The following is a 27102-nucleotide window of genomic DNA, read 5'->3' on the forward strand; positions in this document are numbered from 1 at the left end:
TTTTGTATAAAGTAGTGTGCAATATTACAAAATGTACAATATTGCAATAGTACAAAATAAATGAAATTTTATAATAAATAATATATGTAAAAGTTTTATTATTTTATATACAATATTTATTTATTATCATTTTTTAATTTGTCACAATTTTTGAGCATTTTTTAGCATGAATTCTAAATTTAGAAAATAATACGTTTAAAAAACTGGAGGGAATGGCTAAAACATGGCGGACAATCACAAGTGATACCCGTATGACGTCACTCTGATTGTAGGCTCTCTAGGTTGGATGAGTTGAAATGCAAATAGCGTTACCCATCTATGGTTTGGTTATTATTTTTCCATTCAATGACGTAGAGTTGCCATATTTTTTCTGCGGATGCCTGCTAGGGGGGTCAATCGAATTGTTGGTGTTCGGAGATGGCTGTACAAGATGGTTTATGATAACCAAATGGTGCGCGTAATGAACGATTGAAGAAGAGATCGAAAACAGGGCGCGTCATTTCGGCAGGTACATACTCGTATCGATGTAACGATCGCTTGGAAGAGCATTCCGACAAGAGATAAGCCTTTCGCTTGAAACAGCTTCTTGTGCGATGAAGGAAAACTTTACGTCACGAGTTTATTCGCGAATGGCACTGTGGTTGTGTGTGTCCGTGACGAGGTTATAAACCTGAAATTCAGGACGATACGCGACAAGGAATTTTGTGTCCGTAAACGTTTGACGACAGCGTTGTATCGCGTTGCGCGTTTCGTTCATCTTACGTTTCGCGTCTTCCTTTATTACGGTTTTCTTACAATCCACATTCCATTCGTGAATGCAGTGTCCATCTCGATACACTATTTTTACCCCTGTACTTTTTTATTCAGACGTGTTTCTCTTGTTGCACGTTTTCGCCGAATATTTCATCTATCTTTGTAGCAGTTACGTAATTTTCAATGTGAATGATCCAGATACATATGATCGAAAGTGAAATTAATGAAACTGAAATTTCGCGCTTTTAAGCGTATCAGTAGATTTGTTAAACGACAAAGGTAAAGAGGATGAAAGGAAAAATTCATTTTATTTCATTTTTTTTTATGTATTGATTGATTGATTTCTTTGAAACTTTACCATTTCTTCCAAAAACTCAATATTATTAAACTAGGATTATTAAACTAGAATTATTTTTCAAATTATTTAGATGATGGAACATCTTCACGAAGGAAAGAATTTACACTTTTAAATTTACATTTATCTATTTGTTCTTAGCTGTTTTTATTTTCCATTCCTTTCTACATGTTTATTTATGTATGTGTTTTTTTTTCAATACTTTTAATTATCTCTTTATCTTACTCCTTTTTTTTCTTCATAATTTTAGATTTATGACAAAATGCAGCTGAATTGCATAAAAATGAGAAATAGATTTGCTTTCTGTGCATTTATCTCGGAAAAATGTTAAAACCTTATAATTAAAGTATATCACATGTATGTCTGAAATTTGTATATAAGAGATTGTTATATTGTACAACTGTAAATATATGAACCTTTGAAGAAATTATTTGTATTACAGAAATTTTAGCAAAACATAATGTCGTATAAGGAGATAAAGACGAGTAACAATGGAAATGTCATCTGTAGATTGTGGTAAAAAACAGCATTATCTACAAGGCGACATGTCAGATTCGTCACGATATCTTTATGGCCATCTTCCTCCTGACATTATGCTGAAAGGACTTTCCAACAATGGTAACGATGCAACATTTTATATATATATATATATATATAATATATATGAGGATATAATTTTACAAAAGATTACAAAAAGTATTTTGCAATATGGATATATTTATGTGTACTCGTACAGATATGCGCTTTTAACATATATATATATATATATATATATATATAATATATATATATATATATATATATATATATATATACATTTTTTTATTAACTAATTTATACTGTCTTTATACATATGTAAAAATGTTCTTTTTAGGCATAGGAGGAAAATTATGCCAACTCGAAGGCCTGTTTATCGGTGATTCTGCTCAAAGTGGACGAGCCGGTCATATCGTTTCAATTGAGACACTTATCGATGTTTTGCTTGTGCTATACGATGAATGCTGTAATTCTTCGTTACGCCGTGAAAAGACTGTTTCCGATTTTATTGAGTTTGGTAAGGGAGTTTGTTTCTTTTAAATCTTGGCGAGATAACTTTATTTTTATTCTTAAACTTTGTCTATATTTGGCTACCGTATATACATACATATATTGATCACGTCATTGGTTCTTTGCAGTAAAACCAATAACTTCATGCATCAAAAACTTACAATTGACACGAGAGGACTTTGAAATCGTCAAAGTAATTGGTAGAGGTGCTTTTGGGGAAGTATGCGTTGTAAGAATGCGCGGCTCGGACAAGGTATTTGCTATGAAAATTTTGAACAAATGGGAAATGTTAAAACGTGCTGAAACGGCGTGCTTTAGAGAAGAAAGGGATGTATTAGTGTATGGTGATCGCAGATGGATCACGAATCTGCATTATGCCTTTCAAGATGACAATAACTTGGTAATATCACTTAACGTTGCACAATTTTTATGTTTGTAAAAAGTATTGACCAGCCTTTGTGTTACTAATTGCTGTGACTGATTGTATTACTTTGTATTGTGTTATCACAGTATCTGGTCATGGATTACTACTGCGGTGGAGATTTATTAACGTTACTGAGCAAATTCGAGGATCGCTTACCCGAGGATATGGCTCGATTTTACATAGCAGAGATGGTGCTAGCTATAGGTTCTATACATGACTTACGCTATGTACATCGTGACATAAAACCCGATAATGTTTTATTGGATGCGAATGGTCATATCAGGTTAGCTGACTTCGGTTCTTGTTTACGACTGTTCGAGGATGGTACGGTGCAAAGTAACGTCGCTGTTGGTACACCGGACTACATTTCACCAGAGATATTGAGGGTAATACATTATTCTGCAGGATAGAGATATGTTACTTTCACCTTTCTCGCTCATTGCGTTCGCATATGTGTGATGTTGTGTACTTTATCATATTTGCATTATCTTTTATATTTTATTACTACTGTTAGGCAATGGAGGATGGTCAAGGACAATATGGTCCTGAATGCGATTGGTGGTCTCTTGGAGTGTGTATGTACGAAATGCTCTATGGTGAAACACCTTTTTACGCAGAATCTCTAGTCGAGACTTATGGAAAAATTATGAATCACAAGGTAAAACTTTAAAATTCCTATAGATATTTTTTTTCATTAAAACAACATATCATTGCTTAATAATTGGAATTAACATTTCCTTTTCGTAGAATTGTTTTGATTTTCCTATGGACGCTATGTATGATGTTTCTGAAGAAGCCAAAGATCTGATGCGGAAATTGATTTGCAGCTCTGAATTTAGACTAGGTCAAAACGGAATTGATGACTTCAAGGTAGTTTTTTGTTGTAGTAATCATGATGGCATATTTTAAGATTTTATCTATATGTTATTTTTATTAAAAATGCAGAAACATCCGTGGTTCGACGGAGTCGATTGGGATACGCTGAGAGATAGCACCGCGCCATACATTCCTGAAGTTTCATCACCTAGTGACACGTCCAACTTTGACGTTGATGATACTGATGTTCGCACTTCTGATGCTGTTCCACCAGCCGCGAATTCTGCCTTTTCTGCGCTTCATTTACCATTTGTTGGTTTTAGTTTCACGCAAGGAAGGTATGTAACGTGTCCTTTCTTTTTGTTCTAATATTTGTGCTATATACGTAACCATATGCGGTGACGTGACGCTCACGAATATTAACGTTCCATTATTTCCTTGATTGTCACGTTATAAAAAGATGTAAACGTCATGACCCGAGTAACAATTAATATCGATAGAGATAAATAAAGCAGATGTAATACTGCAAGAAATATCGTTAATTTGTATCTGAAATTTCTGTCATTTTGTAAAAATTATCGCAATATAGCCATCTCTTATGAAAGGAAATATTAGCTTTCTCATATATTTTTCCGTCACTGATCTCGCTAATCAGTTTGATCGAGGATTGATAGCGGATATATTTGCTTGGTACAAATATCAATATGAAACTAATCTCGGAAGCAGATAAAAGTATTGCTTTTTACATAGTGATAGTATCGTCGGCAGTTGAAACGCCCCTCACAAGGCATCATTCATGTTGTACTTTTATTGAGCAAAACTGATCGCCGTATTTACGAAACACCATAGGACCGACTAAATGAATCGAGTCGGTTGTTGCGAATAGCGTGTTACTGTACACCGAATTTGTCGATTTTTATCAGTAATATGCTTTATTTGCTTTATCTTCAGTTTTTAATATTACAGTTGTATATCGGATCTGGGTTGTATTTCTGCTCTATCTCAGACAGACAAACGTATACAGATACTCGAAGAAGAAAATACACGATTGGTACAAACTATTGACGATATGAAAAATCATTCGAGTATAAGTCATTCTTCGCCTGGTATCTCGCCAGATTCTAATAATGCGACCAGAAAACTTCAAGATGAAATAAACACGCTCACAAAACGCAATTGTGGTAAAATTATAAGTTTAAATTTCCATAATATGTATGTGTTTGTGTTACAACATTGACGTAACATCTGCTTGTTCTATATAGAATTGGAGTCGCAGTTGAAATCTATGGATATTCCTCGCGAATTACGAACTTTAGATAATGGTGACATGATGAAATATCGGGAACTTGAGAAATTAGTTCGATGTCTACGTTCAGAGAAAGAAGAAGCTATCAAGGATAAGTTGGATGCGCAGGAGAAATTAAAACTTCAAGACAAAGAGTTGAAGGATGCTCTCACTCAACGTAAGCTCGCGATGACGGAATATACGGAAGTATCGGATAAATTATCCGAACTGCGGCAACAGAAGCAAAAATTATCGAGACAAGTTCGTGACAAAGAGGAAGAGTTAGAAGTTGCGATGCAGAAGGTCGATACTTTACGTCATGACATTCGGAAAGCTGAGAAACTGCGTAGAGAGTTGGAGAATAGAATCGATGAAGCGATGGCAGAGACGAGCAAAGAAAGGAAATTAAGAGAACGCAGCGAGGAATATTGCAAACAGATGCAAGAAGAGATGGAGAAGATTAGACAACGTTCTCTTGGAAATGACGCTAGTGCGAATCACGCTTTGGCTACTCAAGAAATTAACAGATTAAAAGCGGAAGTTGAAAAGCTTGAGGTTCAGTATAACGAAAACTTGACTCAACAACAAAGTAGATTTAACCTTGAAATTCGAAGTTTGCAAGAACAATTGCACGAAGCGGAAACTAGAAGAGAACTGTTGGAAAGAGAAGTGCAACTCACCAAGGAGAAATTGGATGCTGCAAGATTGGAAAATATCACCGATAGCGAAGAAACTATAAACGAGTTAAATAGGCGTCATGAGAGGGAAAGGATTATATTAGTTGAAGAAAATAAGAAGCTTGTGTTAGAACTCGGTGCCCTCACCGATAGCGTTAATAGATTACAGGGTGAAAGAAGACAATTGGAGGACGAATACGAAGAATTGAGGAATAAGAAAGAAGCTATAGCGCAGTGGGAAGCTCAAATTACCGAAATTATTCAGTGGGTATCAGATGAAAAAGATGCTCGTGGATATTTGCAGGTACATTTGCGCTTTGATTATTTCATCCTTGAATGTCTATCGTCGAGATATGGCGACGTTTAGATTGAACAAATTTTTTATTAATTACTTAGCCTCTGTTCACAAAAGGAAATTATTATCTATTCTGATCTCAGGCCTTGGCTACAAAAATGACGGAAGAATTGGAATTCCTGAAACACTCTGGTGGAGTTGGTGGTATTGGAAGTGGAACTACAATGACAGATAAAAATTGGCGAAATCGTCGATCGCAGAAGCTCGATAAGATGGAACTTTTGAATTTGCAGAGCTCCTTACAAAGTGAAATACAAGCGAAACAAGCAATTTCAGAGGAACTCACCAAAACTCGTTCGGATTTGATAGCTGCACAAAAGTAATTTTCACTGAAGTATTGACGAAAAATAATATTGCACCAGTTGCAAACAAAAAAAAAAACGATAAATGCTTTGGCACATAAGAAAACGTAAGGCAGTAAAATGTAAGCAGTAAGCTAATCGGCCAATCACAGTAGAGGCAATAAACGAAAGTAGTAAATTCAAAATATTGATTTGCTTACGTCTTACTGCTCAAGTTTTTTGTGTGCCATATTCTTAACAGTATTTGAATATTTTTATTCTCGTCCTTTTCGTTCTTTCTTTATTTTAGGGAATTGAGAGATTTCAAGCAGCGATTAGATACCATGTCGCATGAATTAAAACGAAAAGATATGCAAGTAAAAGAGTTGCAAGCGCGTCTCGATACCGGGGATGGCTGTAAGTACACTTCAATTGACAATGTGGAAAGCGAGAAATGCACAAAAGTCCGTTCGTTATATCGCTGGAAATATTGCGTCTACACTTGTTCTGCAAGTCGTAGCTATATACGTTATTTGATTTGTAGATGTGATCTTTATACAAATGTTGAACGTGTTTTAAATTCTAGTCTCATTATGAAAATGATACTGATAATTGTGAGTGTATGTGCATGCGTGCGTGCGTGCGTGTAGATACGCGCGCGCGTACGCGCATACTATATATCGAATATTTATAGGCTGAGGCTATCCTAATCTCAATGAAATTTATTTATAAATATACTTGCACTTTCAATGGCAGCTTTTGCATGCGTATCGAATCAATGTAGTTTTGTGGGAATATTATAGATCGATATAAATTGTTTTTTCTTGTTTTGTATGCAGTATTATTTATTTGTCAGGTAATACGATTATATTAGGTGTAGTAAAAAGAAATCCATTATTTTCCCAATAGATGGCTTTAGTAATCTGTATCACGCGTAGACGAGATACAGATTACTAAAGCCATCTATTGGAAAAATAATGGATTTCTTTTTACTACACCTAATACTTGCGCTGTAATATTTGACCACATAATGGATGCTTTTCATTTGATGACATAATTCGACACAAGTATCATTCTATATTTGTTATTTCACTGAATGTCAAGAAAGATAAAATGATGTTTGTGTCGACTTGTATTACTAAATGGAAAGCATCTAGTGATGATAATTTATGATTATGGATAATGATGAAATTCGTTACCATACATTCAGTAAATGTACACTGAAAAAGAATTTTCAACTAACTAATGAGCCTCTGAGATAATATAAAATTTAAAATATTACATATATACGCAATTTTTTTAGAGCAGTGCTGGGATTTACTTGCACATTTCAGCTTGGTTTCTGCCCCTTACTTCATCAACCCGCAGTCTAAATGCCGGCTGAAAATATGCAAGTGAGCTCTAGAGAACGATGCTGTTTTGTAATTTGAAAGAGTACTTTGTACCTTGTTCAATGAAAGTGATGATAGCACTATAATCTCTATAGAATTTTATTCTTAGCTAGAATAAAATGATAGAAACTAATCTTATGAAAATATTATCGAAAAATTGATTATATATCAATGATGTCTTTTCTCAATAATTATTTTCATTCTTTATTCGTAAAATTGTGGATAAGATTGAGGGCATACTTGATAGTTTCTTCTTTTAGATATTGTCTCTGTAATATTGTTGATTCATACTGCACATTTATTTATTTTACTACACTTGTCTGTGTATTACAACTCAATCATCTATCTATTTATCAATATTTTTGGATTTGTTGATTTCCGAACGTCACATTAAAATTCGTACACTGTTTCTTCCTAAACAAAATATACTCCATGCAATGTGTTCTATCAGTTTCTTCTGAATGTTAGCAAAGGAAGAGAGATGTCATAAGTGGTCGGTTGTTTAAATTGCCGTTAATTCTTTTTAAAATATATCTTTCGGTCATCACTTGATTTGGAAATGTTACCAGACACAATTACCTTAGTAGTTTCGATTCGAGCTAAAGTATCTTGACCCATCTCTATTTTCATTGCGCATATAAAATTAAAATTATGTCATCAGCGAAATTATTATATATATTTACGATATAAAAATTATTTTAGCATGTGTCGTACATATACATATGTAATATATTACATATGTATATCTGAGACATTTGTAGGAGATGGTTTTTTTCATTCGTCTCACTAATACCTTTGTCGTAACATACATTATGTTGATTTATTTGAGAAATATATAGATAAAAAAGAAAAGATCGATAATTGGTATAAATGGAGGAAATCTTACTTAATCTCATATGAAAAGATAAATTAATTATATGTATATATATATATATATATTTTTTTTTTTTACTGTTACATGAAATATACATATAAAAAATACTTTATCTTAGTCATTGCGATTGTTATTTAATGTAACAATCTAATTTGTCGGTGTAACATGTTATTTGAATGTCTGTAAACTGGGGAAAATTGTTTCTTTATCTAGAAAGCGCGAGAAAGGTTTATCGTTTGAGATTTTGTGTTAAATTTGTTTATGTATATTAATATATAAAATACAAATTATAGAGATCGTAATTACTGGGATCTATGTAGCATAGTAACTCGATTCTCCAGTACGGTATGCGATTCTGATTTCTAGACTACAAAGTGCCTCTGTTTATTGGCGTAACGAGCTGCGTGTGGGGCCTCTTGTTGCTCATCTTCAAACTATATTTGTGACAGCTGTCTCATCCAGCGATACAACAAGCAAACCTCCAAACATCGTTAGCACCAAACCCCAACGTATCATCGTACATCAGCCGTCGTCACCCCTACCAGTAATGCGTGCCCCCCGCATCACGACTTGTCGCTTATTAACTAGATTCGTTCCAGTCAACACGTTCATCAGTCAGAATGCCGTCACCATCGTATCGCCGCCTGGTAAATGATGTGGCAGCAAAAAAGTGACTTTGGATTGGACATGCTAATTATACAATACAGCGCTATGTTTCTTTTTTATTACTCCACTTCTTCTATTTCTTGTATTTTCTCGAGAAAAATTTGATAGGAACAAAACATAGCACTGTGTTGTTTTTGAAACTTATCAAAAACTAAGCAGATGTTGATGTGTGACGTCCGATATCCTTGTTCAAGTTGCAATGGTGTTAATGGATTTTGTAAATGTTGCATTCTTTTATAAGCTGTATAGTTAGCTTTATTCATGATGGAAGAAGACAGGTGAGACAACACGCATAAAGGCAATTTAGAGCAATCAGCTAGCCAATCAAATTTGGGTCCTAAATTTTGATCGTACCATACATCCCTCAAGTTGTCACATAACAGTCAATCAAACTGAATCAAATTTGCTAAATTCCTATTGCGCTCTCAAGCTGTCTCACCTATCTTCTTCCACCATAGCTTTACTATTCGATCAATTGATTGAGCATTTTTTTTATATTCAGTGGATTAACAGATATGCGCGTTGTGTGAATTATTTCTTTTTATATATACCAGTAGAAACCAATTGAATTGAAACTCTTGTAACGTTTCAAGCTACTTTTTCTCGTGCGTATTCTAGCTTGCAATAGTTATATTTGTCATAATATGGAGCATAAAATATCCGCATCTTTGATATTTCTTATATGTACTTATGACACAAAGACATCAGAGAAGCACGCAATTACTACTTTTTCTTTTTTATAAAGCATGCATATTTAGCAAATGTATATATGTACTAAGAGGTTTACTATATTTTCAGGTAAAATGTTACGTGCCGTTCAAACTTTAGTACTAGAACAATAGTGTTATTTTTCTCATGTTCGCAAATATTTTACATTTTGTATATTGCCAGATATTTATACTTTTTATCATCATCGTCACGTTATTTAGTCAATCTTTTTATTAGTTCTAGAACGTCCTACATCACAGATGTCATATCTCGAGCACTTTCTTAAAGAAACTACAAGTAGTACACGTCATGGAAGTGTCGACAGTGTGGAAGGTGACATTGAGGACAATCGTGCACCTAGTATTACGAGCAGCAAAAGTAATCTGTCTGAACTTAGTATTGTAAGTATCTCAACACATATATTTTATACAGGGTGTTTCAAAATTCGCACCGCGAAGTACAAGATGTGATATTTTAGGCTAAAACGAACAACTTTTTCCTTTAACAAAATTGCGTCCGAAAAATAATTTTCTTATTTGTTAACTTCGATCTGCTTTTCTGCAAAAATTACTTGTCAGACGCAATTTTGCAAAAGGAAAAAATTTCTTTTAGCATAAAGTATCATTTTTTGTTTTCCGCGGGCGCGAATTTTGAAACACCCTGTATATTTAGAAACAAAAAAGTAAATTATAGTGTGCTTTGTGTATATATGCACGCGAAAGTATTTCACTCAGTTTTACCTTTCTTTTTTCATTTTTCTTCTATTTCTTAGGATCCAACTTCGCCATTGTCCCATGAACTTCTGAATAAGTCTTCGTCTACTCATGGTCAAATCAATTTGCAACCAAAGCCTAAATCACACCAATTTCTCGTACGAACGTTTTCCGCACCGACAAAGTGTAATCATTGCACGTCTTTAATGGTTGGTTTAACGAGGCAAGGAGTCGTATGCGAAGTGTGCGGCTTCGCGTGCCATATGCCTTGTTGCGACAAAGTACCTTCAATGTGCCCTGTACCCCATGATCAAAGTAAGTAATACCATGATTTTAAGCAGATTCATTTAAAAGATCAAATTTTGTTCAATATCTGACAAAGCTAGAGACTTCAGACTAGAGATTTCAGACATATAGCTTTTGATATGTGAATTCATCTGTTTAACAATCAAAGAACTTGGTTACAATTTATAATAGATATGTTAAACTGTCTTATCGTATGACTTCTGCGACTCGAGACGTGCTTGTTTCAGCTAAACGACCACTAGGGATCGATCCTACACGTGGGATAGGTACTGCGTATGAAGGATACGTCAAAGTGCCAAAAATGGGTGGTGTCAAAAAGGGTTGGGTGCGTCAATTCGTCGTAGTTTGTGATTTCAAATTATTTCTTTATGACATTTCACCAGATCGCAATGCATTGCCATCTGTATACGTTTCGCAAGTTCTGGATATGCGAGATGAAGAATTTAGCGTCAGCTCCGTTCGTGATTCCGACGTGATACACGCTACAAAGAAGGACATTCCGTGTATATTTAGGGTAAAGTTTCAATGTCTAATTTTAATCGGATCTTAGAAATCTTTTCACTGTTTGTGTCAGAGCAATGAAATAAATAACTCATTATCTTTTTTATTGTATATCGATAAATTTTATTCAGCTTAGCTTCGACAAAGTAATATATTTTGCGATTCAAGCTCACTGTTTTAATTTCCAACAATAATTTTGTTTCTTTCACTTACTATTCTTGATAATCGAAAGTATTTATGTATTCTATGATTTCTTATGAGTGCGTGTCATATTTTTAGCAATAATAACAATATACATTGTTTTTTTTACTTAGAAAGTGCGTAAATTGTCTTGTTTTTTTTTATTTAGATAACTACGTCGTTATTGGAGCCTCCTGGATTGAGAAATCATACATTAATGTTGGCAGATACGGAAAGCGAAAAAACAAAATGGGTAGTAGCTTTAAGTGAGCTTCATAGGATTTTAAAGAGAAACAATCTTCCGAACACAACGGTACATAGTTAAGAATTAGTATACGATATATTTTTTCTTTCTTGTCTTTATTTTTCATCTCCTTTTACATCTCTTTCTTTCATAGTTTAACTATTATCTATTACCAGAAAACAGAAAATAGCAAATGCTACTTTTTTTTTCTTTACGAATATAATACACCATTAATATTAATACATCGGTATATTGTGTTTGTTGCTGTAGATTTTTAGAGCGAAAGAACTATTGGACAATACCTTGGCATTCATTAAAAACGTGATGTCAGGAGCGGTTATTGATCCGGATCGTCTAGTCATTGGTACAGAGGAAGGTCTCTTCTGCTTAGATTTAGATCGTAATGGTGAGTAGACGAAGCCGTCTAATCAAGACGATTCTTTATGCCTTAGACTTACCGAGAAATATCATCATCTTTCCTTGTAGATTTAAAAGTGCGAGACCTTGTTCGCACGTACAGAAAAAAGTACAGTTAAATAAGCAATTGTACCTAACGATATGTATAGCTTGGGCGTAAATTTTAATGAATTTGTAGAAATTGCGAGAGTCGGGGAAGGAAAAAAGATATATCTTCTTGAATATGTTACGGAGGAGCAATTAATAGTGGTATTGAGCGGAAAACAACGTCATGTACGGCTGGTTCCAGTACGTGCCTTGGATGGAGATGAAGTCGAATGGATTAAAGTAGCAGAGACTAAAGGCTGCATCACATTAACAACTGGAGTAGTGCGTCGGAATCCGCTTAATTATTGCTTATGCGTTGCAATAAAAAAACAAGTAAGGCGCGCGATTAGTAACGTACAGTTAAATATAATACAATACATAACTTACAATATATATAATAATTTCAAGATGTGTATATAGCACAATGCAACTTATTTTTTGTAGAACGCATCTCAAATTATCATCTATGAGATAACACGTACGAAAACAAGGCATAAACGTATACGTGAATTAATGTTACCATGTCATGCACAAACCTTACAAATTCTCTCTGAAGGACGCTTGTGCGTTGGTTATCCATCAGGTTTTTCTATTTATAGCATTTTAGGAGATCATCATCCTATTTGTAAGTATGATACAAGACGAATATATCCCCTGTATTGCCGCTCAGTTCTATTTTACATTGTAATTATCTTTTTTTTTTTTATAAGCACCTTTATTAAACTTTCTTGTACTTATTCCAGCCTTGGTCCACGCTGAGAATACGCTCTTGGGTTTCCTCACTTATAGTGCCGTGGATGCGTTACGTTGCATAGAATTGACACGCGGTGAATTCTTATTAGTCTTCCATACATTAGCAGTATATGTTGATAATCAGGGAAGAAAGAGTCGAGATCGGGAGATAATGTATCCTGCAGTTCCTACGGCAGTTAGTAAGTACTACAACGCTTCGCTTTTCTTAGCGTTGAGACACTATCGTGTCTCCAGATAAATATCGCGAGTCACATCTATCTGATCATGCTACTCTCGTGCTAGCACGTATATTCCTAGCATTCGGTTTGATCATCGAGATGCTTCAATACGAAGCTCATTTATAGATTCATTCTCGTTGTACTTATAAATCGCGATTTCAAATTTCAGGTTATTGCGAGGGATATCTATTGGTGTATAGCGAGACTCATATTGATGTGTTTGACTGTACATCTGGAGACTGGTTACAAACGCTTAATGTGAAACGAGCCCGACCGTTGAATATCTCAGGTTCTCTTACGTCTTGTGTAATAAATGATATGCCGTATGTTATTTATCTCAGCAATCTGCATCAACGTAAGTATCATGCTTTCCACCTAAGAACCCAAAAGATGCGCGCGACACGATATACATATTTATTACATATAAAATTATGTAACAAAGAGTTGATCCCGTTTGTTTGGATTAATTGGCTATTGTTGGAGATTAATTAGTTATTATAAATACTCTATAGGAGAATTATTAAATTTAATGCCATTGGATGCGAGCGGTAGACAAATGACAAGGCCACGACGAAGATTTTCATTACGAGAAGGCAATAGAGCTGTTCGTCCTACAGATAGACGTTCGAAAATGATTTCTGCACCGACAAATTTCAATCATATTAGTCATATGGGTCCAGGAAATGGAATTCAGGTATGTAAAAAGTTTAAATTTCGTAAATGACAATTATTATCATGCGTCATTGCAAATAATACATTGTATAAAAGAATTAGATTCAAGTTTTAAAAAAACAACTTGAAAAAGTCGTTTTGACATTTGTTAATTCTAGTACATATACTATGTACATATACGTTCATTTGCGTATGTAAAATATATGTACTATTTTACATATATTTTCTTTTATTGTAGATACAACGTTTATTAGATTTGCCTACGACATTGGAAACTGCTGATCAGCAACATACGAGTCATCATGGTAGTTCTCATCTTCATAGTAGCCAGCAAAGAGTAAGTAATATGAATTACTCGTTTTTTGATGAATGAATAAATCACAACAATTTTTTCCTAATTCAATTCTAACAAGACAAACAAATACATAAGCGATTTCTCTTTCAACTTTACTTTTTTCTTTATAGCTATATGATGCTACGCTTCAAACACCGAACAAACCAGCACCATTGCCTCCCAGGCATCCCCCTTCTGACGCACGTCGCCTGAGCTCGCATATGTCAAGAAACTCTGGATATTCGCCGCATAACGGTAAATTAATAAAATAATAAAGTATATATAACACGTTAACAAAATCGTTTTTCTCATATATGCCTGTTACGAGGGCAAGTCAATAAGTTCTTAGAAAATCTGTCAGAGGGCACTCGCAGGGTCATGTCATATTATTTTTTGACAAGTAGCATCTTTCAGCTGATTACTGTCAAATTTTGAGCGGAATTCATCGTGTGGTTTCATTTCTGTAGACGATTAAAGCGAACAACCTTTATATTTTTTGCAAAATGAAAAAAAACGAGTTTCGTGCAGTGATCAAACATCTACATATGAAAGATTTAACGCTGAAAGAAATCAAAGCCGAGTTGGATAATGTTCATAGCACATTTGCATCAGCGTTTGTGACTCTACACAATTGGGTGAATTTAAACGTGGTCGTACATCCACATGTGATGTACCTCGTTCGGGATGTCCAATTGAGGCTGCTATGCCAAAAATCATCGATAAAGTCCATGATATTTTTTGACTGATTAATGAGTGAAAGTGCGCGAGCTTGTTGAGACCACAGGTATATCACATGGCACAGTGATTCAATTTATTGATTTCAATTTTGCACGAACAATTGGGTATGAAAAAGCTATCGGCAAGATGAGTGCCGCGTTTGCTCACTGTGGACCATAAGCGCGTGTAACGATTTCAAAACAATGTTTGGAAATGTTTCAACGTAATCCAGATGAATTTCTGCATCGATTCATTACTGTGGACGAAACATGGATCCATTACTTCATACCCGAGATGAAGGAACAGTCAAAACAATGGACTTCATCGAGTGAATCAGCTCCGAAGAAGGCAAAGACCGTGAAGTCGGCCGGAAAGGTGATGACCACAGTTTTTGGGACGCGGTATAATTCATATTGATTACCTTCCGTCGAAGCAAACGATCAATGGCGATTACTACGCAGTCTTATTGGACCGTTTCAACAACATTTTAAAGAAAAAACGTTCCCATTTGGCGAAGAAGAAAGTGCTCTTCCATCAAGACAATGCGGGTTCACCGGCATCGATGGCCAAATTCAACAAATTCCGCTATGAATTCCTCATCCAGCATATTCGCCAGATTTAACCCCCTGCGACTATTTCCTGTTTCCAAACAAGAAATAATTCCAATGAAGAAATAGTTGAGAGGAAAGAGATTCATCACCAGAGAGCAGCTCATCGCCGAAACAGAGGCTTATTTTGAAGGATTGGACAAATATTATTCGGACGGCTTGAAAAAGTTGGAGAATCGTTGGATCAAGTGTATCGAGCTGAAAGGAGACTATGTTGAGAAATAAAAATGAATCGATCAAAAAAAATGTTACTAAAAACTTATTGACTTGTCCTCATATAAACGAAATTGTATATCTGGAAATTGTATTTTTCAATTTTTGCATCGAATTTAATCAGATAAAATATATATATAGGTTCGACAACATCACGGAGAGGTCCTGCGCCACCACGACCAACTGCCACGCCTCCTTCCTTACCGCGCACTCCGGTGGACCAAATTGATTCTGAATCGTTACATTTGCGTTCACACACTCCGCTCTCTCTTGGCAGTATTGCATCTTTACATAACAAGGTAATTTATTATTTTTACACATATATGTTTCTTTGTGTATTATTTATGTTTAATTATCATTGCAATACAAAGGACCAACTTATCTATTGAATTTATCTACATGCTCGTCGTACAATTCTTAAAAATAGATAGCATATTTTGTAATTATGAAATGTATATTTATACATGTGTATTTGAACACGAGCAAAATATATATACATATACGTGCGTGTGTGCGTGTAAAATATATACTCATGTACGTAACATAAGTTTTTTATATAGGAGCATCCATCTGGTGGCAGCCCTAGACATTCTATAGCTTCGAATAATAGTTCAAATCCATCAACGCCACCGAGTCCTGCCCATGATCATGGATCGTCATCGTATGATTCATAAATTTATTTAACTTTTACGAAGATTTAGATAAACGGTATGTATCTAGTACATATTTAAGGAAAACGATCAATTTGATATATATTATACATATGCATATGTATACCTGTCGCGTCCCTATAGTATATATATATATATATATGTATATATGTTGAGCTCTTATACGTTTACTATATATTTCTTCATTCTTTATCTATTATATCTTTCCATTGTTGAAAATGCATTTTGATAATCATTGACTATGTTGATTACAATTGACTTGTCGATCGAATCCGAACTTATTAATCTTCGAAGCTCCGTTATTTCATATATAATAAATCGAAAAATTTAAGTTTAGATTCGAGCCTAACATATATAGTTATATATTTATAACGTACTTTACAGATACGCAGTACTTGTGTTTGATCTTTGAAATGAAGAATTATATTTCGCGGTATTGTCTTACCGTCGTGCAATATAATTATGCATACTTGATGTTGTATATGAGTCAAACAAGTATCGTGATTATGCGCTTTTAACAATTTTGTAATGTATACTGGCGCGCTGCGTAATTTTATATATACATATATACATAAACCGCAGCAAATTTTTTTTTGCAAAAAATGCACTAGTGCATTTCTATAATTTTCTGATTTTTAAGAGTTTATATGTAATTTATGATGCACTTTTTTTATGGAAAAGTCTATTATTAATATAATGGAAAATTATTGTAAATACTTTATACACTTAAAAAAACGAGAGAAACATTGTATCATTAAGCTCGCTTTTGCGATGCCATATCTATTTCTTTCGATAGTTGTCCTTCTTTATTTTGATAAGAATGATTTGACAATTTATATGCAACAAAATTGGAATCTCAGTCAAATTAACTAGCAATAAAATTTTAACAATTTAATGTATCTTATACATACCTTCAACTTTAGACGAAAACAGCAGCTACAAACGTATAAGTATATACTTAACTAATGTTAACCGGGAATAACTGCGTGACATTTATCACTACGAAAGGCATCTCCCTTTTTTTTCTTTCCTTTTTATCGTGCGCATATGGACGATAGCGCTCTTTCTTTCTCTCCCTCTTCTCCTCTCTCTCTCTTTCTTTCACTAGTCGATTATCTTGTACAAAATCGAGTAAAAAACAAAAAGGAAAAGATTCAAGTATTGTTTACGTTATTGCTTTCTCGCTTTCATAAGTTCACTGTGCGCGATTATCCCCGGTTTAACGAGGTAACGAATTAGACGGAGAATGAATCGATTCGATGCCTTATGATTAATCGTTTTCTATCGCGTCATACGCACTAATGTGCATGGTATTATCCGACGTGTGAATAGTAGAATGATCGTGTCACGAGCTCCCGCTGATAATAAGTAGTTGTTAAGAACGTTAAGGACGTTGCACTCATTTAGATGCGCTATAAGCATACGTGATGTCATCGTGTCGAGAATATGCGGCAGAAATACAATGTATCGTGTGTATATCGCGTGTGTACCCCAACTGGAAATAGAACAAGAGAATATTGTCTTTTGACATTCAATCTCGAATCGAAGGATAATCATCAATTAATAGAATCTTAGCGCGGATCATTAAAAATGCTAGTTAAAAATAGGGAAAAGAATTACAGCCTGTGGCAATTATTAGACGTATAACAAACTACACTTACATAAATACGTTTAAGTGCAATGTATCGAGAAATTAAGGATAACTTTAAAAATAATGAAAAAGTGACGAAATAGAAATATTATACATTGTCATTGAGTCAGGACGCTCGAAGTAGTTTTTCTCTTTTGTAAATTAATACATGCGAATTAGGTTTTAAACATGTATATTACGAAATTACGACACGCTTTCGTTACTTTTGTATGTGTAACGAGTGGGCAAAGTGCCAGTATGCAGGGCGTATGACCAAATGGAACTAATTTATTTCACGAATATATTCCTCAACTTTGTAATTAACAATTTATATCGTTATTATCAATTCTTTTATAGCTATAGTTATTTAACAAGAAACAGAAGAAGACTTAAATTATCGAAATTTCAATTATTTTAAACGCGCTATGAAACGCAAACTATGTTGTGTACGTTTTGAAATTTAAGAAAGGAGGACAATGGGTGAATTCAGAACAACTGCTCACTGAGCGCTTAGTGAGCTCTTTCATCTGATTGGTCTAGATTTTAGAATCTAATGAAATATGCCAATCAAGTGAAAGAGCTCACTGAGCGCTTAATGAGCGGTTCTGATTGCACTCAATTACATATATGTTTAAAAGATAAAAAAAAAGGAAACCGCTGTAGAAAACCATAAAATTTGGTACAAGAAGACAACTGTCTCAGGATTCTATGCCAGTAGCTTAAGTATGGTATAACATTACGATCAAGAAACTCGAACAAATTGCTGATAGTAATTTTATGTTTATTGCTATGTCTCTCTCTCTCTCTCTCTCTCTCTTCTATCTCTCCTATCTCTCTGTTTTTTTTCCTTTCTTCCTCTCTTCTTCTCCTCTTTTCTCTTTATCTCCAACTTAATTTTGAATTTGTGAGAAGCAAAATTAATCGAAATTAGAAAGTTGGGTGATACACAAGCACGTTGAAAATTAAATAAGAGTACGAGTAAAAAGATGGCACGCGATTATACTCAATTATGGAACGTTTACGCGTACGGAAAAAAGAACTAGCAAAATGTTTACTATTATTTGAGGATTATAAGTGCATAAAAAATTTTTTTAGATTTTTTTATGTAGTCTTTAAGAGATTTTGTGAGAAAATGATGCATAAAAAATTACCAAGAAATAATTTACCACAGATTATAAGGAATAAAAAATTTTTTTCGTTTTGATGAAAATCATACACACAAACCAGATTTTTTAAAATTTCAACGGCATTTTCTTCATAAATGGTAATTTCATCGATTGAATTTGTGGACATTTTTAAGAAGCGTATTTTGAAAAAAGCATATTTATTTCCGTTTATATATCATAATAAAATAAAAAATTAACATTTTTAATAATTTTTATTAAAATTACTTTTTTAAAATATTTTATTCGTCATTTTCGTATAAAATTCTATAAAGATTATGTTTATAAAGTAGTTTTGTATCCTTAATCCTCAGTTAACAGTAAGCATTTTACTGGAGTGTCTCAATGTTTTTTGTCACAATCAAAGTGTTAACTCAGTAAATGTATATATTTACTGTAGTTTGTGTAGTCAGTGTATACATTTACTATACGTTAATGTATACACTTTTTTTACTAGTAAATGTACATATTTATTAAAGTTGATACTTTGACTGTGACACAAAAAGAAGGTCCTATAGTCTCTTAAACACGCTTGTATGTGTGTACGTGCGTGCGCGCGCGCGTGCGTGTATATATATATCTATATATACATATATATATATATATATATATATATATATATATATACACATGTGTGCTTCCTAGATACACATTATGAATACAAGTTACTATTGATGGCTACAATAAACTTGATAGCCTTATTTTAAATGTGGTCAGAAGAGACATTACAATATTTTGAGATTAAGAGGATCCTAAAGCCGTCTGTATTACTGACTGAATCGTATAACAAATACTTTTTTTCTCTTTCACAGATTCGAAAATCCTTTTCCAAGATTAAAGTATACGCATTAATACGTGTTTGTGAGGTGGAGTTTATTGACAAAAATTTCGAAATTGATATATTTTTTACCATTGCATAATGTAACGTGGCATCTCAAGCTGTCAAATCATGATAACATTTGCTTACGAAATTTTGCAACTTAGACTTATGAAATAGTAATCTACAAACATGTAGTTTGCACGAACAAATAACATTGAATTCTTAGAATTAGACGTTTTATCGCGACGAATTTATTATATGAAAATTGACACAAACGTGTGACTGCGTGTATCATAAGTTGCATAAGATATTGATGTGGTAATATATAAAAGATATGTCGATGCGCTTGAAAAACAGCGACCTCTGGTGACATCATCGAAGTTCGAGTTTCGCTTTAGGATCCCCTTAATTGCCGTAAAAGGATAGTACCGTATATATAACGCATCATTTCCCGTAACGCTAAAACGCTAAGTGCAAGTAAAATAAAGTTTAGTATTGACTACAATCGCAATTGAAGAATATATGTACGAAACGGACGTATCGCTGTACTTAAATCAATAGAATAATCTGTCTATCTTTCGTTATTGTTACTTAAGGGTTTTAAGAAGAGAGATATCGACTGTTCATTTTTGTTTAGATTTAGCGATTGATACATCACACGAAAGGAATTATCATTCCTGTATATAGCATTGATTTCATATCTTTGTAAATAACTCTATTTCGGTCTATCTCGATTTCTCGAATCTATTTAATATATTCATATATATATATATATATATATATATATATATATATATATATATATATATATGTGTATTCTCAGTGACCCCGATAATTAATTTACGAGCCTATTGTTATTTATATCAACATAACTCACTAAGGGCTACTAAAAGAATTGATTTTATCATTTTATATGTAAAAATGAGAATATTGTTAAGTACATTGTTTTTGTCAAGTATTTAGATACACGGCATTCTACGCGCGACAACAAATTATATATTATTATAGGTATATACAGATTGCACGAATGTGACTAGCGTTTTTTACGTAAAGCGAGCAGACATCCATTTAACCCTGTATAACTCAGTGTAATTATTTCGAGTAATAATGATTTTAATTCATTTCAGTAACGCTATTTTACTAGACAAGACAGCAGCGCGTGTGGAAAATGGGAGAAATTATTACAATGAAAAACATTCCTCCGGTTATCAATCCTTCACTTCCACATAGATTGTTTTGGCAGATATTGATCAGCTTATATATATACAGAGTGTCCCGTAAGTTTTGGCCAATCGTGTAAATAGGGTGAACCAAACTGAGTCAAAAAGTCCTTTACTATTTTGCAATTTTCGCAATGGTTAATGAGATAATTACTAAAAATTGCCGAAAATTGATTTTCAATAATTTTTTTCTCAAATGCTATCAACTTTACAGAAAAACTGGAAGATAAAAATTGTTTATTTTCTTCTCATAAAATTCTTAGAATTTTTTCAGAATTTTTTATTAACTTTTTAGTACTGTATTTTGTTATTGGTACTATTTCTACATGAGAAAATACAGTATTAAGAAATTCTGAAAAAATTCTCAGAATTTTATGAAAGAAAATAAATAATTTTTGTCTCTTGCAGTTTTTCTGATAAAGTTGATAGTATTTAAAAAAAATTATTGAAGACCAATATTTGGTAATTTTTAGTAATTAATACCTTGTTAACTGTTGCGAAAACTGCAAAATAGTAGAGGACTTTTCAACTTTTCGTTCGCTCTACCTATCCGAATGTGGTCGGTTGAATTTTCAAATACCCTGTACATATTCTGGATGTTCAAAATAAAGTGTTACAAATTTTTGTCTTGAAAACTGCATTATTGAGAACAATAGTTCAAACAAAAGTTGCAGGATTCAAAAAGATCTATTTACTAATCTTATCAGTTTGACTTTGAGTTGCGTCGTCAAGATCAGGTCAAGATCACATCGATTTATTTAAATAGAACATCCTACTTTTGATTTCAGAATTTAATATTTGAAAATTAGATAATGCTAATAATCGGTGGTACTTTCAAGCATCATAACTCAAAAAGTACTTAATAAAAAAATATTTTCTTAAAGCGTTTTGGAAACCTTTCGACATCGGCTATATTCTGAAAACAAAAGTAGAGTGTTCCATTAAAAAAAAATTAACATAATCTTAGCCTGACCTTGGTGACGCCATCCAAGGTCAAATTGATAAGATTAGTAAATAGATCTTTTTGAATCCTACAACTTTTGTCTGAACAATTTTTCTCAATAATGCCGTGTTTCCGAAAAAGTTTGTAACGCTTTTTTGAACACCGGTATATATACATAGTATGTCTCAATAACTATTATCACTTGAAATATTTTCTAATCTATAAGGCGTAGAGAAAAATTTATATAAACAATATTATACGGTATAAAGGGAGCTATCATATGATGATAATAATTTTTGTCTAGATGGAGGCGCTTCGGAGATTTTAAGATCAACTTTGTTTCTTTGAATGGAATTATATGAATTTTTTTACATAATATGATTTCTTTAATTATTCTGTATATGAAAGTATTAAGGTAGTGATATAAATATAGTTTACGAGATGTTTTATACCTTATTCTGGAATATATTGACATAAAATGTTAACTAACTTGTAAACTATTAATTTTTTTATAATCATATCTTAATACTTCTATTAACAGAATAATAAGATGAATCAATTGGTGTAAAGAAAACACCAAACCTAATGTTTATTTAAAAAATTATTCATTTTGCTTACATATTTTTTTAAAGCAATTATATGTTTTCTTTACACCAATTGATTCATCTCATTACTCTGTTCATAAAAGTCTTAAGGTATGATTATAAAAAATTAATAGTTTACGAGTTTAATATTTTATGTCAATATGTACGGAATAAAGTGTAAAATATCTTGTAAATTATTAATTTTTTGGTATCATTATCTCGATACTTTATACAAAATAATTGGAGGAATCATATTATGTAAAAAAATTCATATAATTTCATTTAAAAAAACGAAATTGATCTTGAAATCTTTAAAGTGCCTTTATTTGAACAAAAATTATTATCATCATATGATAGCCCTTTTAGGTCTCTCGTTAGAAGAAATAAGGAATTAGGAATACAGAATAAATGATTTCAACCTATCAGAAATCGAATACATCGGAATACACGATTTCTGATAGGTTGAAATCGTTTATTCTTTATTCCTAATTCTTTATTTCTTCTTGTGCACAAGATCTTACACCACGTGTAATTTTGGTTATATAAATTTTTCTCTACATCTTATAGATTAGAAGATATTTTAGATGGTAATAGTTATTGAAATACCCTGTGTATATATATATATAATTTTTTGATAATCATATGTATCCCTTCGAATCGAACAAATTACTCCTTTATCTGTTATTTTTAATGATATGAAAAAATACTATTATAAAGAAGTAAGTTTGTTCGATTCAAAGGGACACATATGATTATGATAACAAAAAATTTTTCTTAAGGTTATATTTTTTGAGATTTCAAGGTCATCTCCATTTTTTTAATCTTTGGAGACTCAGAGGCTTCTTTAGGATCTTTGAATTATTTTAATTAATGTTTTGGGATTTGTAGTGTTTGCAGCTCTTAGCCAAAAATGTAGTTGATGTCTATACACGTATTGGAGAGTAGAGCGCGCACTTTAGGTATCGGTGCACGTTTCTCGACAACAGTTCCGTGCACGAGACATTATGTAAAGAAGTTTATTTTATTGCGTGGATTATTTTACTGTACTAAAAAAATGTTTTTACGTATGTTATTTGTGAAATTTTTACTTTACAATAATGTTAGATAATTATTTTAACATTTAATGATATTTAATTAAAAAAACCAAAAATAAGGGATGTCATTTTTTTCTGAACCGGAGGACCTTTTAGGGACTCGACCTTTTTCGCCACTCAATTCCACGACATTGACAAAAAAGTTCTAGGCCTTAAAATAAAAAAATCAATCAAAAACATGCCGGTCCTCAGAAGGTTAAATGGAATTGTATGATTTTTTTACATAATATGATTTCTCTAATTATTTTATATATAAAAGTATTAAGATAGTGATATAAAAAAACCAATAGTTTACGAGATATTTAACATTTTATGTTAATACATATATGCCAGAATAAGATATTATATTGACATAAATTATTAAATAATTCGTAAATTATTAAATTTTTTGTAATCATATCTTAATATTTTTATGAATAGAATAATGAGATGATTGGTGAAAAAGAGACAATTGGTGGAAAGAAAACACATAGTTGCTTTAAAAAAATATGTATGCAAAATGGATAATTTTTTAAATAATCAACTATGTGTTTTCTTTCCACTTATTGATTCATCTATCTTAATATGCAGAATAATTAGAGGAATTATATTGTATAAAACATACAATTCTATTTAAAAAAGTGGAAGTGATCTTAAAATCTCAAAAAATCCCTGGGAAAAATTCTTTGCTCATCATAATATGTACCCCTTCGAATCAAACAACTTTCTCCTTTAGTATTTTCTTAAATATATACATTAAAAACAACGGAGATATTTTAGATGCTAAAATTAAAGGAAACACCCTGTATATACATACGTAATGATAATATTTCAAATCTGGAGACACGATAGAGTCTCGGCGCTAAGACATGACGTGAGACACTGCTGTGGCTCCTTTACGCGTAATATCAAACAAGAACGACATATGCAGGTACAATGTCGATTGCTCATTCTTTATTAATGTGCTCATTCTTTATAAATTGGCATGTTACAAAATTTTGTAATATAATAATTGGGTTATAGAGGGCCGAAAAAAAATATTGTGCATTTTAAATTGTTTATCTCTGTCAGTGTATAACAGTAAGATTATATTATTCTTCATTTTGCAAACAATTAATCTTCCCTCGCATCCCACCTGTCCCTTTCGTGCCACATAATCGCACGTACATACACACACATATACACATACTCACACACACCGCGCGTACGCACGCACGCATGCACGCACGCACGCACGCACGCACGCACGCACGCACGCACGCACGCACGCACACACAAAACTTATTATTTATAGCAATATACGCGTATTGTTAGCAATATTTATTAAAGACGTATAACGAAATATTATTTGCGTTTTGAATGAAAGTTGTACTTTATTGTAAATTATCGCATGTGAGTTACTATTAGCAAGAAAGAAGACCAAACTTTATGTATTTAGTATCTCGCTATAGGGCGCAAAACTTTTGTGTCTGTAGATTTTGTAGTATTTATATTGTTTGTCATATTCTTTCTCTCAGTGAGGCTACCACAAAGAAGGTAGTGAGATGCGTATATTTTTTATTTTATTCATTCGAAAACAAGTTAATTTTTCTGTGTAGAATAACTATTATTAATAAAAATAAAAGAGCCCATCGTATAATTACTCTTAACATTATTGAAATTATTTTATTTCTCTCTTTTAGTTTAAAATGTGCGAAATAGAATATACATACAATTTAAAATACAAATTCAAACACTGCTTCCTGCTGGTTCTGCTTCCTTCTTGATGCAACGGTCAACCTTTGAGTTCTATGTGATCCTTACAATTCATCAACTATTGAAATTTGTCGTTGACTTCAGCTCTATCTAGTATAATGAATTACGAAGCCAGAAAAGTAATATGGCGTCTAAGACTTGCGAAGTCTCAAAGTCTCACTATAAATGCTTTGAATCGTTTGATTGACAATTAGAAGAAAGAATTTTACGAATTGACCAATCAAAAAACCCTTTAGAGCATTTGTAACATCGCGTTGATCGTACCTTCAATCGATTTAAAATCAATCCAAATCGAGTGCAGTTATGGCATCGACGAGATACTATGAAAGACGCGATTATGGAAGTTGCGTGTCTGTTAAAATTTAAGTGATTAAGAGTAAAAAACTAATGATACAGTACTAATTTCATGATTTATTAATTTCGTAAACATGTATATATGTTTAAAATTTAATAATAATCGATTTTTATTTAAAACTGATTTTAATGTTATCATCCGAGTTTGATTATCAATATAGATGATAACTGCAGAGAAAAAATTGTGAGCAATTTTTCGGCAATATATTGTAGCATTAAAAGTATGCATACTTATTTATACACTATTTATATAATAAAAAAATCACGAATTTATTAATGTATTATCGATAAATATTTATGTTAATAATCATAAACTTTTATTAATTGTAAGATCTTCGTTCTTCAATTATTCCCGGGCTCCCCGGGCCCCATTGATAGTAACGAAAATTTGCCCAGGGCCGACGGTTTTTAATAGTATCTCGTCGGTGGTTATGGTTAGAGATTATTATTGTATCTTTCGGTGCAACAAGAAGTAATTTTGGGATTCGGTCCGTCTAAAGGTTTGGGATTCACCTAAAGGGTTGGGATGAGAAGCGCTGGGAATGATGCACGAAAACGGCGAGAAAAACACTCATTTAACCATTTTTTACAATTTTATTAAAATGATCTCCCTTTTTAATTACTTTTTATAATTGTTTTGTTATATATATATATATATATATAGTTTAGTATGAACATTAATGCTTGTATTTTGTGTTAGCACTCGTGGCTATTCGTGGCTTATATCTTGGCGTTCGCGCTCGCGATAATAATTAAAACGGTCGATATTGCGTAATGTAATAGGACACTCGACGTTCGCGACGTGCGTAAAGCCGGTTTTACATTAGTTGCAAGCTGATCGCAAGTTTGTTGCTTGCAATCTGAAGCTTGCATTTTGAAATCAACTAATGTAATTTTGAATGCAACTAATGTAGAACCGACTTAACGTGACAAGTGTACGTATCGGAAAAGACTCCCCCCCTCGGTCTGCGATTAGGCAGTCGAATATAAAGAAATGCGCGGTGTTTTATTTCCGCGCGGATTTCTGGCGATCGATATGACCATATATGGTCATGCTCGGTGACGGACATCGCGCGTGGATCGCCGTAATTTTTTTTTCAGTCTTGTAAATTCCACGGCTCGTCATGCCGAAATGCAAGGCAAGCACAGACTCTTACATAACGCAAACATGAAGCATAAAAAAAATCAACTAATCAGAGTCTTTTATTTCACAGAAAGGAAGAAAATAAAGCATTTTGATTGGTTTATTTTCTTATGCCTCATGTTATGTATTATGCAAGAATCTGTGCTCCCC

At 32.9% G+C, this 27102-nt stretch overlaps 1 protein-coding gene across 5 annotated transcripts; it reads left to right on the forward strand.

Annotated features, from left to right (window-relative positions):
• Positions 1-338: 338 nt before the first annotated feature.
• On the forward strand, positions 339-25348 carry gek (serine/threonine-protein kinase gek). 5 transcript variants are annotated; one of them, XM_087411576.1, is made up of 27 exons: positions 339-508; positions 1359-1465; positions 1551-1726; positions 1983-2162; positions 2284-2555; positions 2666-2965; positions 3094-3237; positions 3327-3449; positions 3525-3733; positions 4362-4576; positions 4658-5661; positions 5796-6031; positions 6304-6410; positions 9870-10033; positions 10405-10660; positions 10879-11165; positions 11502-11645; positions 11847-11982; positions 12172-12413; positions 12525-12705; positions 12824-13012; positions 13221-13406; positions 13564-13745; positions 13962-14060; positions 14189-14312; positions 15737-15894; positions 16156-25348. In XM_087411576.1, the coding sequence occupies exons 3-27, from the start codon at positions 1600-1602 to the stop codon at positions 16267-16269; spliced, it is 5379 nt and encodes a 1792-aa protein (XP_087267702.1). In that variant the 5' UTR covers positions 339-508; positions 1359-1465; positions 1551-1599; the 3' UTR covers positions 16270-25348. The 5 variants fall into 5 exon arrangements, with proteins under 5 accessions (XP_087267702.1, XP_087267704.1, XP_011049300.1 ...); XM_087411578.1 differs by lacking the exon at positions 1359-1465 and having other exon boundaries at positions 16156-16303; positions 16651-25348; XM_087411577.1 differs by lacking the exon at positions 339-508 and adding an exon at positions 515-1032.
• Positions 25349-27102: the final 1754 nt, after the last annotated feature.

This window comes from Acromyrmex echinatior, chromosome 11, assembly GCF_024713525.1.
Source record: "Acromyrmex echinatior isolate Ae372 chromosome 11, ASM2471352v2, whole genome shotgun sequence".
NCBI lineage: Eukaryota > Metazoa > Arthropoda > Insecta > Hymenoptera > Formicidae > Acromyrmex > Acromyrmex echinatior.

Bases quoted from the DNA above. Each gene is read 5' to 3' on its own strand.
- gek (XM_087411579.1), top strand. From the start codon at position 1,600: ATGGAAATGTCATCTGTAGATTGTGGTAAAAAACAGCATTATCTACAA. The intron at 10,661-10,878 runs GTAAGTAATACC...TGCTTGTTTCAG, and splicing joins CCCTGTACCCCATGATCAAA to CTAAACGACCACTAGGGATC. The intron at 11,646-11,846 runs GTACATAGTTAA...TTGTTGCTGTAG, and splicing joins ACAATCTTCCGAACACAACG to ATTTTTAGAGCGAAAGAACT.